The sequence below is a fragment of the Anser anser genome, assembly GCF_964211835.1.
Source record: "Anser anser genome assembly, chromosome: 2".
NCBI classification, from domain to species: domain Eukaryota; kingdom Metazoa; phylum Chordata; class Aves; order Anseriformes; family Anatidae; genus Anser; species Anser anser.
In genome coordinates, this window is record NC_139721.1 from 114,121,006 (window position 1) to 114,138,400 (window position 17,395).

Sequence of the window (17,395 nt, forward strand, 5' to 3'; positions counted from 1 at the left end):
TGTAGACAGAACTATTTATACGGTCTTTGAAAAGTCGATCTTGCAGATAATCTTTCTGAAGGTTTTTATTCGCCTTGAATGAGGATACAAATTAAAGCAAACCCGTAACCAGGTGTCCCATTAATGTAAAATAATAATAATAATAATAATAATAATAATAATTGATACACAATATTATTAAGCAGACAAAATAATAATGCGCCTTTTCTCAGGATGAAGGAAACATCGCAATAAGAAGAAGAAAAGTGGCAAATTCGATTTAATTACGGAGAAAATAACTTCTGCATCCCTTCCCTGGCGGAGCATTTCAGCAGACCGACCAGTCCCAGAGAGCGGACGCGCGCAGGACGCGGGGACATTTGCGGATGCCGGCCCCGCACCGCTGCGTCCCGTCTGCCTGCGCGCACAGCCCTAGCCAGTGCGCAGAGATTTACGCGGCTAATCAGTTCCCCCCCACCCCGAAAAGGCCACGTTTTTTGTAGCCGACTTAATTTATTATTTTTCTCGCCCTCGAGCCAGGAAGATTAATTGAAAGGTTCGTGGAAAACTTTGCGGCGTAATGGGGAGACGCGGGGGGGGGGGGGGGGGGGGGGGGCGGGGAGGAGAGAGGGGCCGGAGGAAACGCGTATCACTTCATAACTTTCCACTCGCCTCCCGAGCCCTCGGCGCCCCCAGGGTTTTCCGCACGGGTCGGGTAGAAAAGTTTCCCCCTGGGATCTGCGCGGCTCCCACAGGAAGGTCCCCGCCGTGCCCGCAGCACTCGGGGGGCTGCCGGCACTTCCCGGCGGCGGCGGGGGGGCAGCGCCCAGCAGCTCACCCAGCGGCTGCTCCTCGCCCCGGGAGGAAAGTGGGAAGGGGAGCAGTGTAAGGGAGAAGGAGCCCGTAAAATGTATCACTTGTAACCCTAGAGTATGTTAATGCCAAGAGATACAAATCTGGTAATTATGCCTTCCTTGCCTGTCGTGTTCTCCATTGTTCATTAAACATTAAAGACGGGACTGTTTAATTTTCCACTTAAAGATTCTCTCACGTCCCGCAAAATCATATTAATTTTCGATCGCTTTACTTTTTACAAAGGACAAAGTTTTGTTTTTGTTTTTATAAAAGAGCTTTTTTTTTTCTTTTTCTTTTTTATTTTTTTAGATCGCGCTATAAGAAAGGCACCTTTAAAACGCTCTTCAAGAAATCTTATGCTACTGAGGGAACTACTAAGCACTGAGCAATAGAAAACGCCCAACTTTAGGGAGAAAAAAATGTTGCTTGAGCAACAACAACTCCTTGCCGAAGAGGACTGGACGAAAATTGACCCATTTCTGGTTACTACCGCAATGGGTAAAAAATGCCTGGGCAAGGTTAAAGTTGCCTCTTTCATTCCAGGCAAATGTTTCAGTCTCAGGAGGTAGCTGAGATCCTTCATCTAACTCAAATCGGGAGAAATGTATTTCTCTGCTGTTAAGGAGAAGCCCTAAGTCCAGCTCCCCACTCGCGACTGCAGTGCGGGGGTTACTTTAGCGCACGCTCGCTTTCACCTGCACTCTGCCTGCGATATAACATAGCATATACATATGCGCAAAACATGTTATCCGTGTATGCAGGGTGCAATAAATCCCTACTTCTGATGGAAAAAAAAAAAAGCTCAATTAATGGTCTCGTCCCCTCCCACTTCATAGTAGAAAATTACATCAGATTTCAGTCATCGCGACCGTCTCCAGACAGTCCCATTACGACCAAACTTTCAGCAAGGATGGATGCACGGAGAGAACATACGTTAGAATTTGTGGACAGCAAACAAGTTTTGTTTGTTTTGTTTTGTTTAAATTATAAGGCAGGCAATCGTTGCAAGAGGTCTCGTGTAGACATCTTGCTGAACGAAGGACAGAAAAGTATGCTCGTCTAAGAGCTAAATTGAATTGATTTGCCGTTTCGGCGCTGTGTCTCTTAAGGGTCGTGCCTGTTTTTAACGAATGTCTGCACCGCAGAAATCGCTGAGAGCATGCATTTCAACAAACTATCCGAAGTGGCCTAAACTGTCGCCTCTAACTTTATTTGGTTTGCCTCCCGGCAGAAAAGCGGGGCATAAGCCGAAAGCCCAGAGGCGCGGTATCACAACGCACAAGATAAAGCGAGCTATCACCAGGGAAAGTTTACACCGAGGAGCCTCCCGCAGAAGCCGGGGTTAGCGTGTTTTAAGGACTAGGGCTGGATTACACAGGCTGGAGTGGAGGCATTAGGAGGAAATCCCTTTCACTCATCCCCGCCTCGCTCCCCAGCCCTCCCCACCCCACCCCGCGCAAGGGACGGTGCGGGACAGCACCGAGCAGCGCGCAGGGACCCATCTGCCACCAACACTTAAAAAAAATAAAAAATAAAATGAAAAAAAAGAGGCGGAGGGGGCCGCTGGAGGAGAGCCCCCCCGGCAGTCGGCGGCGCGGAGCTGCGGGGTGAGGGGGGGCGGGCAGCGAGGTGGCGATCGGCGACAGTGGGGTACATCCTAGCGGTCGCTGCCTGCCATGGGAGCCCCGAAGGAGGCGGGCAGGGACGGCGACGGGAAGCGGCAACTTGTGGCGGCGGCCGGGCCGCCCCCTCCATCCCTCCCTCCCTCCCTCCATCGTTTCTTCCCTCCCTCCTCCCGGGGGGTGGACGGGACGGGACGGGACGGGGCGGGGGAGGCGGCCCAGCTCCCCGGCAACTTGTAAAGTGATAAAGGGGAGAGGGGCGGAGGGGGAAGGGAAGGCTCTGCCTCCCCCCCCTCTCGCCTCACTTTTACAAAGAAAAAAAAAAAAGTGGGGGCCTGGGAGAAAAGCTGCTGTTGGGAAAGTGCGTGCGGAGAGGGAGGCTCGGCGGCGGCGGGGAGCTGAGCGAGCTGCGGGGCTGGGGCAGCCCCGGCGGCAGCGCCGCACGGGAGGAGGCGGAGGAGGAGGAGGAGAGTAGGAGGAGCTGCCGTGTGACCCGCACGGCTCCCAAACTTCAAAGTTTATCCGCCCGAAATCGAGAGCGGCCGCGGTGCGCGCACCGCTCCTCGGCACGGAGCGGAGGCATCGAGCGGGGGAACCGCCGCGCGGGGACAAGGCTGCGGTGGCCGCTGCGAGCGAGGCGAGGAAGGGGAGGGGGGATCGCCCCCGCGACAACAACAGCCACCCCCCACCCCCCAAATCTGGGAGAGGATCGATACTATTCGCTGGAGACCGAGGACTTGCTCGTCGGCGCACACGCGAGACCGCTGTCATTAGCTAGCAGGACACACAACTGAGCTGGGGAGGGGGGTGAGGAGTGTCACAAAAAGTCATTACAACCTGAGAGAGAGGGGGAGAAAGAAAAAAAAAAACTTCCTACCAATGGACAACAGGAAGTGACCACCACCACCAACGGGGAGTCTCTGCTTGGAGAAAGAAGCTGCAAGACAAAGAAGGAAGGAGAGGTGAAAGACAAAACTGCCCAAGGTCTTCTGTGTGTGTGCGTGCGTGCGTGCGTGCGCTTGCGAGAGGAGAGAACAAAAGTCAGCCGGGAAGGGGAGACGGAGAAAGAGAGACGGAAAAGGAGACAGGATGGAAGAGCTAAAGGCGAGCATGTGAAGATCAAGAGAAAAGAAGAGCAGAGCAGCACACACGCACACTGAGAAGAAAGGGGAAAGGAAAGAAGCATACACAAAAGTTTCTTTTCCTCCTGCAAAGAAATTACTCACACGTACACAGAAATCAGATGCCTTGCAGATCAACTTCTGGGGAAAGAGAGACCAGGAGGAGACGAGGACGCAGAGTGATGTGAAGGAAAAAAAAAAAAAAAGAAGAGAAAAAAAAAAGAAAAAAAAAGTGAAGAGAGCAGAAGAAAGCGGAGCAAAAGAAACTGAGAGCCGGGGGAAAGAAAGAAAGACAGAAAGGCGAAGATCGTGACCTCTCCCAACAAGTGAACCTTGCACATATGTTGTGTAAAGTGTGTGCAAAACAGAGCCCTCCTGCGTGGTGCGTGTGTGTTTCTCTGCCGCCGCCGCCGCCGCCGCCGCTGCTGCTGCTGCCGCCGCGGTCGGTGTCTCTCGCAGGCGGCGCTGCCGGTGCCGGGGAGCCGCATCATTTGGCGGAGCGAAGCGGCTAATTGCGGAGCCCCGTCCTTCATTTACATATGCAGCCTGAGCCCGCTGGAGCCGCGCCAATCCGCGCTCGCCCCCAGCACCATTAATCGCCATGCATTATTCACCACCGTAATTACTGAGCCCCATGCGCGCTCCGCGCAGCCGCCCCAGCCCGCCGCGCACGCAGCACCGCACCGCGCACACCCCGCCCGGCTGAGCCCCCGCTCGCTCACCCGCTCACTCACTCACTCACTCTCAGTTTGGTTGGTTAGCCTTGCCTTTTTTTTTTTTTCTCCTTTTCCTTGGGGTTGGTTGCCTTTTCTGTTGTTGTTTGGTTGGTTTGTTCTGCAACTCGACTTTTATTTGCGAACAGTTATTTCCAGCCCCCACCTCCCCCCCCCCCGCCCTCCTCTCGTTCCCAATTCCTCCCCCCTTTCCACCTCCACGTCGCTGATGCCTCTGCAAAAAGCAGAGTCAAGACGGCTCAGTTAGCAGCATGTCTCGTCGAAAGCAAGCGAAACCCCAGCATCTCAAGTCGGACGAAGAGCTGCAAGCGGAGGTAGTTTCTGAGCACGGTAAGGGCTCCCGGAGCCTCTTTCTCCCTCTCTCTCTCCTTTTGTGAGTCTGTTTCGGACGGAGATAGGTGGATTTATGGTGATGGTGAACATGGGAGCGCAATTACTCTGCAGCGGGAGAATGGGAATTAGAGCAGCTGGGGAAGAGGCAGCGGAACTGAGAAGTTAGCAGTTTAGCCAAGTTTCTGCAGCCCACCCCCTGACTAACCAGCCCTCCCAGCGGCTCCTTCCCGGCCTCCCGAGCGCTTTTATTACGGCGGGGCTCGGCGGCGGGGCTCGGCCCTCCCTCCCCGCTGACCCGGGCCCGGGCAGCTGCAGGAGCGGGCACTCCGGAGCAGTGCCTGCCTCCTCCTCCTCCCTCTCCCTCGGGCTGTTTTGTACGTCTGCTCTTCTGCTTGTTTTCCTTTATTTTTTGTTGTTGCTGCCCTTGTGCTGCTCGGTGGCCCTGTTTGCTGCACCCCTTTTATTTTTTTTTGCTTTCTCTCCCCCCCCCCACCCCCCCCCCGCCCCGTGCAGGAGCCATGTTACCCTCGCCCTCCGGCCGAGAAGTTGGCGGCGGCCGGGACCGGGCTGCGGGCACGGGGGGGTCCCACGGGCCGGGGGCTGCCGGGGCAGCCCCAGGCGACCGGTGCACAAGGCTCTCTGTCGCCCTGGAGGAGGGGGCGGTGTATCGCTGGGCGGCCCGGCCGGGCTCCCGCCGCCCCCCAGCCGCGGGCAGCCGCCGGAGCACCGGGGGTCCCTCGCTGCGCGGCGGGCGGGGGCCTGCGGGAGCGGTGGAGTTGGCTTTAATGTTTTCGAGGAGCTCGAGCAGCTTTTCACCTTCCCCCCCCCCACCCCCCCCCCGCCCCCGAACCGCCTGGCTCTGCTGCGACCGTAATTCTTACCGGGGGTGGGTGACGCGGAGTGCCACCGCCGCCACCGGCCCCTGTCGCGCCGGCTGCAGGAGGTGGGGAAGGGGGATTTTCTCGCCCATCCGCCATTCTCCACTCCCTCCCCACACGCAGACACACGCACACTTGCTTTGAAGCATCTGGGCTGCCCAGGCTGCTAGTGAACAAGTGTCTAAAACTGAGCAGATTTGGGCTGTAGTTAGTCTGAATTTCCACCTTGCTGTGTGTTTTTTGTTTGTTTGTTTAGAAGAGGACTGCCTTTTTTTTAAATTTAATTTAATTTTATTTCATTTATATATTTTCTAATTTCCTGCATAGTCCTAGGCATTGCTGCGCGCAAAGGCATGCCACAGCCCATCCTCACTTTCCCTGGGCTAAGTTGAGGGCTTCCACTTAAAAGTTTTTCTTTTCCTCTATGCATGGAAGCTCACTGCTTTCTCGGTTTCTTGCATAACCAAGTGGGAGCCACAGTGCTTTCTGTGTAGGCCCCTTGCTCACTGGTTTATCCCCTCTCCCTCCCTTCAAAAAGAAAGAGGAAAAAAGTCACTTTCCTGCTTCAAAACTATAATGACTTTTAAGTTGCATCTGGAGGGAAAGAAAGGCAACGAAGTTGAAGCCTGAGGAGGATTTTGACTATTGTATCTGAACTTTGCAGTCTTGAAGCTTAAGGCAGCATGAATCCACTTCATCAGGTTAAAACATCTGTCAGACTGGCAAATCTTTAAGCCCCGTGCTCTTTCCCAGGGTATTTGGGGAACCAGGGAATGAGTTCCACACTGTCCAGGGTAGTTAGGAAGGGGACTACTACCACTGCTTCAGGAAAACCCACTTGGGTATTGACTCTAACAGGAACACAGAGAAATGCTTCCTTCTGTCACACTACAGAAGCAAAGCAATGCACATTTGATTTTATTTATTTATTTTTTTCTTAGGAAACAGTGGTAATGTAAAATAAATTCATATAAGCAAGTGGATGAGAATTATAATTTTATTATGTAAACAAGATTAGTTGAGCCTAGTCTCTGTTGGGGTGGGTTCTAGGTTTGAGAATTTATCACTAGTATTTTAAACTTTTAAATGCTCCAAATCCATTTAAATACAGAAAAATAAAACCCTACTGCTTCATTATGACACTCCCGGTGAGTTAATAAATTGAAAAAAAAAATTGTTAAACTAGGGTTTTGTTTTGTGAATCTTATCTATGTAGCCATGTCACCCAAGATTAGAACAAGAGATATGCTAAAAAGAAACGCTTGCATATGGTGGGTAGATTAAGGACAAAGAATCTTTTTGTCATGGAAATGTTTTTTTTTCCCTCTTTTTTGGGGGGTTTTGTTTTGTTTACTTCATCACATAGAATTTCTCACACTTGGTTTGTTTTGTATTGCCCTCAATGACTACATGATCAAATGAATGGATTTATTTCTGCCGAATGAGAAAGACAGTCTTTCCATCAAAAGGACTACATTGCATCCCAGTGAGGAATTTTAAAGCGTTATTATTGTGGTCCCTGAATAGCACAAAATCGGCTTTCACAGCAGCCCTAAAATGCAACAATGTAAATACTTTTCAGCCTTAGAAGGCTGTTATCAAATTGTGCTGTTTTCTTTTATTAAAACATATTTTAATTAATAGAGTGAAACCCTTCATAGTTAACAATTAACAAGCTAAAGTGGAGCTCTTGGTTTTTCACTCTCCTTTGAGAAATGTGAACAAGGTGGACTCAGCATACAGAAGTAGAGGGCTATCTAGTGTACATTAGTGTAATGTAAATCATTTACGTGTTATATTATGAAGCCTAACGATTGCTATACTGAAAGCAATTTTATAGGCCAGATATAATGAGTGCTCCCAATCTCACTAATTAAAACACTTCTTGTCAAGTCAGTATTTTTCATTTCTATCCACAGCTGTAATCAAGATATTGCTACAGTTCATGAGCATATTTTGCAACAAGCCAAAAATAGTTTCCACAGTGCAAGAATATTTGTACTTTTTTTTAAAAGCAAACTGTTTATGCAGAATTATTTGATACATGTAGCTTTTTCATTAATATGGTTGTTACGTTCAATGAGGGGAAGCTGTTGTTAACACAAGATTAAGCAAACGAAGCTTATTATTTATTTAATGAAATCATGTTTAATACCACCTCAAAATAGATTTTATTAAGTGAAGCATTTCAGAATGAATGTTCCATAAGCAATCCTTAGAGTGAGGGAACATTCATAATAGCAGAAAGAAGCATGGCGGTTTGGGAAGCAGAATGGCAGATAAACATTAGGCCATATCTTAAGTTGACTGGACCCACCATAACTTTTGTGGTAATGTTATCACAGAAGTTTAATAATTGTAATATATAATTTTATAGCCAGCCTGGACTACAGCATAATAAAACTGCATTCAAACAGGGCAATGTCATAACGGTGAGAAATTGTTTGAAGTCTGAAGATAATTGGCAATGTCATCAATTACAGATTTATAATCAAAATCATTTAAAGTTATTTGTTGAAAGGGAAATTCTGAAATATATATTTTTTAATAATTTAGATAAGAAGTGTTAACAAACAACTAGTGATGAAATATTGCTTGAATAATTGCACTGTGGAAGAGTGAAAAAATTATATTTCCTAAAAAAAAATTTTTTTAAGCACTCTAAGGTTACTAAAGTAGAAGATATGATGGAAATATTTTTTAAATAGCAGCAGAAGGACTCAAATGGCTGCCCATAGAATATAATAATCTCAGTTTCTCAGTAAATGTAAAGCTGTTCTCAGTAAATCGTAATAGCTGGAATTACATTTCTAATATGCTTCTCTAATTCAACAGATTACAATTGAATCAGAATTATAGATACAATGCAAATGCTTCAAGTCTGATTAAGTTTTATATGAAAACATGGGTATAGCATTTCTATTTTTAATGTAGGGATAATAAAAGTTTGCGTTTTTTTTTGTGTGTGTGTGTATGCGGAATGCTGAGAAGTGCTTCTTACAGTGTATAAGTGTGGTTCTAGTAAGGGTGATGAAAAAATATCACTTTAGACTTTTTCATGTGAAGTTACTAGCAAATATGTATCATTGTTCAGTCTGAGGTGAATGGGATACCTTACAGCAAACTGTGTAATGACAGTTTTCTAATGTGTTTTTTGCAATCATTTTTTAAATTTTGGACCTATTTGTTTGGTTTCTGTTTTTGTTTCCCTCAACTCTTCAATGCACACAGTATTATATAAACCAACGTTTCTTTTTCATACTGGTAATGTGGAATTGGTGGTGCAGTTTTGAGAAGTTTGTAACTGCACTCTGTATTCTTTTGGAGTATGTACACAGACACACATGCTCTGCCACAGAAATGATAGTCCTCTAAGGAACAGCCAGTTTCATGTGAGCATGTTTACTGTATCTGCAAATATATAAGATAAAAACGTATTTTGGAAGGACATCCATGCTTTCCTGCATTCATACATTCAAGAATATAGGTTATTCCATATCATTTAGATACTACTGTCTTTAAAACTTGAAAAGTCACAAGCAGCTGTCAGTAAAGGTGAAACAAGTTATTTTTGCAAGTGTATGTTCTAAGGCAACTTCAAGAAAGGTTGTTGTTGTTGTTTTTGAAAAATAAAAGGCCAAATAAGTATTGCAATAAATTGCTCCTTTGATAAGAAAAGGTAATTGAAACTTTATATAAATAGTTCTGGTATTACAATAGAGACTTAATATTAAAACAATGTAATATCTGATTTTATATAATTTTTTAATATTCTTACTATTTTGATCAGTATTAGCAATAGAGAAAAAAAATGTAATGATAAGGAAACCAGAACAATAAACCTGTTTGATGGTGTATATATAAATGATGAAGGTAGACCAAACTGGGTCAGATTTTTATCTGGCTCTGATGATCTTGAGGAATTCTTATTTCTTCTGAGGTAGACATTAGGACTTTTTTTGGGGAGGAAGGAAGTTTTGAAAAGTATTGGTTTAGATTCTATGTAATTAAGCTATTAATATGCATACATCTAGCTGTTGATAATTACTTGTCCTTGCCTAAGGAAGAGGAAAAGCTACTATTCAAAAAAAAAAAAAGTGTAGCATTGTAAAGAAGGAGTGAAAATACCCAAATTATTAATGAGTATTAATGTCTTTTCTGAAAAAGAGTTTGAATCCTGGGAAGATTTTCAGGATATTTTTCCTTCATTTTATTTGTTGATTACCTAGCCAGGACAAGCATATCTGTTGACACAAGTCCATCATATCTACCAGTCAGGACATGAGTCAATCACTTTTGTTGATAATAAGCCATGTCTGGCAGGAAATTAATTAGCTGAGTACTGACACATTGTAGAAAATAAAATATGCTAAAATCATTCCTTCTGTAACATTGCATTTGTAAAATGACAGTAATTTGCTATGAATTTTTTAGAAGCATGAATAGTTTCAGCAGCAAATTTTTATCGGTTCGTACATTTCAATGTAAAGGGTCAAAAACCTGTTTCCTTTACAACTAAACAACTAAAACAACTAAGAACAATGAAAGCTTTCCAGTAATAGAAAAAAAATGAATTTGGGGCAAAATATACTTTTAGAAGCTGGATCAGTTGTCATGCTGCTGGCCATAGAGTACATTTCTTTTTGTCAGGGAAAACCCCTTAAAATTGGGAAAGCCAGAAAAATAGTTCTCTAAAAAGATGATAGAAAGCACTTTTTAATAATGCACTTATGTGATAGTGGGCTAAAGAGGGATTTTTTCATATTATCTTGCTGTAGTTAGGGTGCACGCAGTGAGCATGCTTGAACATTTGTTATGGGGTAAGATAATCTTTAAAAATAAAATAAAAAGGCTTTCTACAACTCTTATTATTAATCTCTAATACTGCTTTTTCCCCTTTTCCAACCTCCCTCGCCCCCTAATTTGGACCCTATCACTGGTTGAAAAAGAAGCAGAAAAAAACCCCGAACTTCCGTCCGAGAGCGAAACGTGCCGAAATGGTTGGGAAGGCTGTTCGTCTCCTCCAGGAGCTGCGGCCCGGCCGGGTGGGTGCTCGGGGGTGGGTGCTCGGGGGTGGGTGCTCGGGGCTGGGTGCTCGGGGGTGGGGGCTCGGGGGCGGCGGGCGGCTGCTGCCCCGTGCGGGCGCGCAGTGGCTGCTGCAGGCGCGCAGCCCGGAGCCGGGGAGAAAGAAGGTGGGGATTGCAGAGTGCCAGAAAGCTTCCCGAGGACTTCTCCCTGAGGGTGGGTAGTTAGAAGTGCTTTGACAAGGCTTGCTGATTTAACCTTTGCCTGCTTTGCCCTGCCAGGGGTGGCCACTAGATGTCAAGCTCATAATACAATTAGTACATCTGTGCAGTTGACCTTGGCAGCACGGCTTACCACTGTTCTGTTAAGTGTTAACACTGAATTTGAGTGTTAACTAGAGATCCCTGTGAGTTTGTTACATGCTGTACAGCTTATCAAATGCTCATCTAGTTCAGCACAAGTGTTTACAGTTCTTAAAGAAGGAAAAAGGTTTCCTTTTGTGAAGCCCAGCATCTTGAGCTGCTTAATTAACCCTGCAGGTGCCACGGTATTTTTGTTTCAGTTAATCAAAACCGATTTACTATTCAATGTTTCAGGAGATGTGTTGTACCACCACCATTCGATAATTTTATTTTATCATTTTGTTGATGTAGTAACATCCCCAAAGCTGGAAATGATGAAAGCTAACAGATTGTTTAGCTCTCTCGGTGTTTTGCTATCCAGTGCAATACTGCGGTACACAGAATGGCAAATGAGCAAAATGACTGAGCTGCATGATTAGCATTGAATCACTTAGCATTCGTTCTTTCAGGCACTCCTGTACATGAGTAATTTTACTCAAAGGAGTAGTGCCATTGACTCCAGTGCTTGTATCTTTTGAGATACTTAGCAGATACAGGATTGGGTCCCCACTTTGGCTTCTCTTATTGTGATCCTCCCAGACACAAGTTCATCAGCATGCCATGGCTGTTCAAAGAGTGGCTGGCTTCATTCTGTAGGGTTTTGGTTAGATAGTTTAAGGTGCAGTTAGCAATATACTTTTCAAAATAAGAAAGTTAAGATAAGAATCTAGTGTTCCACTTCTTACAGTTTATTTTACTGTTTGTTTTTAAATATCTTTTCTTTTTTCATATCAGCTATGTTAGAAATACCGATTACATTTTATTAGGATTTCCAGTAAAACTCGGTGTGTTCTAAATACGCCTAAATTCCTACAAACATTAAGACAAATTCTACACACCCTGAAATTAATCCATACATGCCATGAAAGACAACTGAATAGCTCTTCATATGATGTTGAAAAACCTAATGCACATCTTATTTAGTTCCATATCTTGCACAAATATTCAAAGCAGTTTGTGAAGATCTGTTCCACATCTGCGTACGTACAGCAAGGCATCAGTATTTTAGCTAACTAGAGCTTCATTGCACAGATTAGAAACTGCAAATGTTTTAAACAGATTACAGTTAGTGTCTGTGCCACAGGTGGCTGTTACTTAACAAATTCTGAGATTTAGGCTGCTGAATAGATCAAACCAAGTGTGCCAGGTCAGTACCATTTCTTGCATAGCAAGAGTGCCCTCCACTGTTCAAATCTATAACTAACAGCTTTTGTGGTCTGAGAAAAAGGACAGAAAAATTTTCTATTGAGTCTGGAATTTCTTCTACATTGTTAAACACAGTAGGGGTCTCTATTTGTCTCCTCCTGTTTCACAGCTTGGGCTCAGTATGTGATAATTCATCTTTCTTTATGGGATTCAAAGCTATCATAAAGAGTTAAAAAGAATTAATTTGCAAGAAAATAAACGTGTTCTAACAATTTAAGAAAACTTTCTTTAAAAGCTCTGTCAATTATAAGATATGATAAAGCTAAGGAAAAAGTAATACTGTTCTCCTCAAGGATCAGTATGTTGTTATAAAGATACTGTTTCCAAATGAATATAATTTTGAAAACAAATTCATGTTTTTAACTATATTTTCTTACTTTATTTAAATTTGTATAAAATAAGCTTGTTTCTTATGATACTAAGAGCAGTAGATGATCATCCTGTGTCTGTACTATGCTCAGTTTTATTCATAGTATTTTTTGCTTAAATACATGAAAAATGCTGTGAGCTTCACTTCAAAACAATTCCTAGATTTGCATATGAGATCTTAAGTCTTCATAGTCAGCTAATTGTTTTACCTTTAGCCAATCTTAATAAATGTTGTTTTTCTGTGAAACCTTCACAGTTTATATGGTGCTTCTCAGTTGAAGATTAATGTGTTTTTTTCATCTTGAAAGAAATTCCCACATTTAGAAAAATTTATTCACTCTCGATATGCACCTCCGAGTGACTGAAGCTGAGTTAGAAATAATAGCAGATCATACAACATTTTTCTGTGCTTTTCTTTGTATTATTGCATGTGATCTAAAAAAAAAAGTTTCAGAAAATATTTTGTTGACACATTTGCTGAATTCCTTTCCATGACACTTCTCCAGTGTGAATACTACAGGAAGGTATAAGCAAATTGAAATAGATAAAAGCAGATAAAATGATTATTCTCCTACCTGATTTTATCCAAGTATCTTATGAGTTATATGTAATTTGAGACTTAGGTGATTCAGAGTAACAAAATAGCAAAAACCTGAATTAACAAAGAACATCTGATAGGTGTACAGAATACACCTATTTAATAAAATTAAAAAGATGCTTTCAAAAGGTAATATAGATTAATAAAACTAGAATTGATTTAATTTAACACAATATTAAAAAATACAGTGGAGTTGACTGGGGCTTTTTTTTGACTGGAAGCTGTTGGTCCTGAGAAAGGCGGCATTTACAGCGTATGTTGTTGAAATGAAGCTGACTGCAATGTTTAATTTCAGTAATTTTAGTCCTTCTCACAAAAGTAGATGGCAGTATTTTTGAAGCATCTGCTTATTATATTTTTCCTTGCATATGATGCAAGATTTTGCTCTAACACAGAATAGAAAAATGCGTGCCTGAGATAAAAATATAGAACTAGTAAAACCAGGCTTACAAATCCTGTATGTGTGTGTAGTCAGCAGCAGTGGCAATTTTTTCTTAATTATGCATGTAATATTCTGATGGTAGCTGAAGGAACCCTGGCACCCTCTCAGCCCTTTCCCTGTTCTCTTCCTTTCCAACTGCGAGAAGGAAGGTCAGCGCCACACTCCCCACAGCCACGCATTGCTCCAGCCTGAAGAGCGTTGGGTGGGTACACTTCGTAAAGGTGGGAGAGCAAATTCTCCCAGTGTCAATCTCTTGTGTCTCCTGCACTGAGTCAGCAGAGCACCTTGGTAGCTTCAGATATCACAGTCCCAAAGTGACTTTCTCAAAATGCCTTAGGTTGAATTTTTGTAGGCTAATTTTAGGGCCAGACCCCACCAATGTAAACTAGCAGCACTTTGCTGGAGCCACTGCAGTTCTGTGGTTTGGTTGGTGCCTGCTTAGGAGCTTGCCCTGGGTACATTTTGAGAGATGCTGGCTGCAATTTTTCACCGATTTTCATAGGGTAAGCTTTATGTGCTGTAATTCATCTTGCATGCCATAGCAGCTTCAGAGTAGTCTGTTAGCTGTTAGACTGCTAATGAGAAAAAGAAAATAACTGAGAGGTTATTAGTGGCTGAGATCCTGACTGCTTGACAAAACTCCTATTCAACACCTTTTGTGTAAGTAAGAACTGCAAAATTCAGGTCCTGTCTATAAGATTAAGCAACTGCTCAATTAATTTCCCCAAAGTCCTTGAAAATTTTTGATGCACTACATCCTCACTGTAATAATAAAAATAATTATTTCTCTTCAGAAAAATAAAAAAAAAGAAAGAAATAAGAAAGAAAGAAATTCTTCAGTACTTAGAGGATTTAATTACTTTATAGTATATCAGAATTGAAAGCAAGCTATAAAACATACAGAAAAAAATATATTAAAAAGTTCATTTTTTCCATAAAATGCATAAGCCGAAACTAAAAATAAAATTGATTTTATTTTTAATATTTTAACAAATTTAAAATTTTTAATAATTTGCTATAATGGTAAAAAAATTATATTACATTTTGTCATTCACAGAGTAACCAAGTTTTAACAAAGAGTAAAAATATCCCTTCACACAGGGATGCTCTTAAACCTTATTCCCTGTTGAAGTTCGTGAGCACTTACACTTCAAAAGCAACAGTGCAATACAGTGCTCCTGAAAGGAGTGTTATAAACTGCATTTGTGAAGTACTGCAGTAGTGTCCATTTCTCCAATATACATATACATACATACATAAAATCATTATTTTCCCTCTTGCATTTTTCCCCCTTGAGTGTTTGTCTGGGGCAAGATCACAAAGACTGTTTTTTGCATGACAGATTTGTCATCATCCCATTAATTTCGAACACATTTTTAATGTGAGTAAAGGTTACTCGTATGAGTTGCTGGACTGGGCCCATAGTCTGTCATTCTGCCGAGCATCTCAGTATCCTCAGTGTGCCGTTCAGGGGATGGACCATCATCTATGGCAAAGCAGCATTTACTTTGCTGTCATCTGTGTCATTTTCTTGCTTACTGGTACAGAAAGTGGAATATTTGAGAGACTAACTTGTTTCATTTCTTAAGAAATGCCAAAATAACTTGTCCCAAGTATTGTTGACATTCTTTCTATGTCTACTTTGAAGTTGATTGGGGTGGCTAACAACTTTCTGGTAGTTCTCTAAAATATTTCTTCAAAAGCAGTCCTTGAACATTTCAAGACAGATGATGAGATGGGTATACTCGGATTTGTCATTTGAAGAGTATTCTCTCAGCATTTTTATGACTTAGGAATCAAAGAAAGGAGGAGTACAAAGTAATATCAAGAAAACAGAGTTGTAAGTCCCTGGTTAGCATGGTCAAGAGCCAGGCCCAACGTTGAAACAGTGCAAAGCTCGTGATTTATTTCATTGAGAACGGAATAGACCATTGATTGTATGAGAAATACTTACACTGCTTTATTACATTTGTACTTTTTTACTTGGCAGGTTATATTTCAAATGTAAAATGTGGCTGCCTTGAGTCTATGCATTAGTTCACTAGACTAGTTAGTATTTTGAAATGTTGAAGAAGTCCACATTAATACCTCTTGGCAGTGAGCAACAGCAGTCCAGTTTTCTACTGGAAATTTACGTATTATACATACTATTTTTGACATCATGAGCCTGTGTTCTAATGAAGAAAATAATACCTGTTTTGAAATATGATTTTAAATGTTCATGTTTGGGCTTGAGGGTTATTGTATAGCATCTGAAATAATTAGTTTATTGGTGTTTGATCAGCTCATTCTAGATTAGAGAACAGTCATATTTGACAGGCTACATTTCCAGAATCCATCACTAATTACTTAAACCTTTTGTGCAAGGCTTGTCTAAGCTCTCCTTAAACAGAAAAGTAGCAACATATAAATGAAAAACGGGAAGAGGAACCATACTGTTGGTAGCTTCTTTCAGACTCAATTCTCCTTCACAACCATGCTTTAATAGCCGTAATAGTTGTAGCTATGAGGGTGATGATGATAATAACAATGATAATAATAGGTAGCCCTTATCCAGTCCATCAAGGTTTGGAAATAAGCACTGGAAAAAATGCTCAATGAAAGCCTCAGGAGAGACGTGGTCCCTCAGTGCTTGGTCAGTAACACCAATGTTCAGCAGATTCTGAATAAGGACCACAGAATCAGGCACTACAGCCATAAAAATGTAAATCTGCAATGTAAATAAAGCTTTGTTTGAGTTGTCTTAGTTCAGAACAACCCTGGAGAGAGGCTCATCGGGTGCCTCACTGGTCTACACTCTGCATGCTTTCACTTTGCAAAAGCTGAAGTACATAATGAAAACATGGTTTGGAAGACTGTTTTTTCCCTTACTCATTTTTGTAGGCTTTAGATTTTTTACCTTACACTGTAAGATTCTTGTGGCCAATAATGCTTTCATTCTTTTTTTGCAGTGAATCATGTCATTTTCTGTGATATTTTTGCAACACAATGTGATAGTTACATTTATACAGTCACTTACAATAAGGATTAGTCTAGTATTGTCCAGGAACAGCTTTATGTCATCACTGTTATGTTATCACCCAAGCAATGTAATAGGTTCAGTACTTTCTACAGGAGTCTTAAATAATATTAGAATACTTCTAATTGCATTTCACCCTCCTTTTCCAAAATGAAGGGAAAAAAAAGGAAGGGAAGGGAAAAATCCAGTACAAGAAGAAATTTCCTTTTATCTAGTTAGTATAATAGAATTTTGTGTAAACAATATTTAAATTAGATTAAAAAAAAAAACTTCTCAATAGAAAATGCATGTCTGTTTTATTGGAAAGTACTGAAAATATGTATCTTTAAGGCACTGTGTTATATATATACGTAGTGCCATCTTAACCGTTTTTGAAGGTACAGTTTTGGAAGGTACAGGGAAATAATGTTTGAGATGCTCTAGAACGATAGGAAATAGTGTTCAGGGCACAGATTTATCACCTTTATCAGACAAAACTCTCTGCTGAAATCCGTAGGGAGTTTTAACTCAGCAAAGACTGAAAGAACTGACAAGTAATTTTGTCAAAAGTGATTTTATAGTTAACGTTCTGTTAAAACCTCTTTTTTAAAATAACTAACATCTCAAGAATTATGCTTTCCCTTTAATTTTTTTTACTTCTATATTTCTTTTGTAAATGTTTCTGTTATAATTATCAGTTCTGCATTTCTTGGTAACATTATTTTTAGGCATTTTATTTTGTTGCCAAGCATATTCATCACTATAAATGAAGCTTTGTTTGTATTAAGCATACAATACTGAGAATATTGCCCCAATCCTGCTCCATCAAAGTAG

General features: G+C 42.1%; 1 protein-coding gene across 6 annotated transcripts in view; it reads left to right on the forward strand.

The window, feature by feature from the left end:
• The first annotated feature begins 403 nt into the window (after positions 1–403).
• The window catches only part of SALL3 (spalt like transcription factor 3), a 29,909-nt gene continuing 12,917 nt past the window's right edge, over positions 404–17,395 (forward strand). For 2 of the 6 annotated variants that reach the window (XM_083827287.1, XM_083827292.1), the window contains exons 1-2: positions 404–535; positions 1,144–4,641. In XM_083827287.1, coding sequence (XP_083683413.1) covers positions 4,563–4,641 — 79 coding nt within the window. In that variant the 5' untranslated portion in view covers positions 404–535; positions 1,144–4,562. Of the gene's footprint in view, positions 536–621; positions 4,642–10,471; positions 10,568–17,395 lie in introns of those variants that run through there. The other 4 variants (XM_083827290.1, XM_083827291.1, XM_083827289.1 and 1 more) reach the window with 4 other exon arrangements.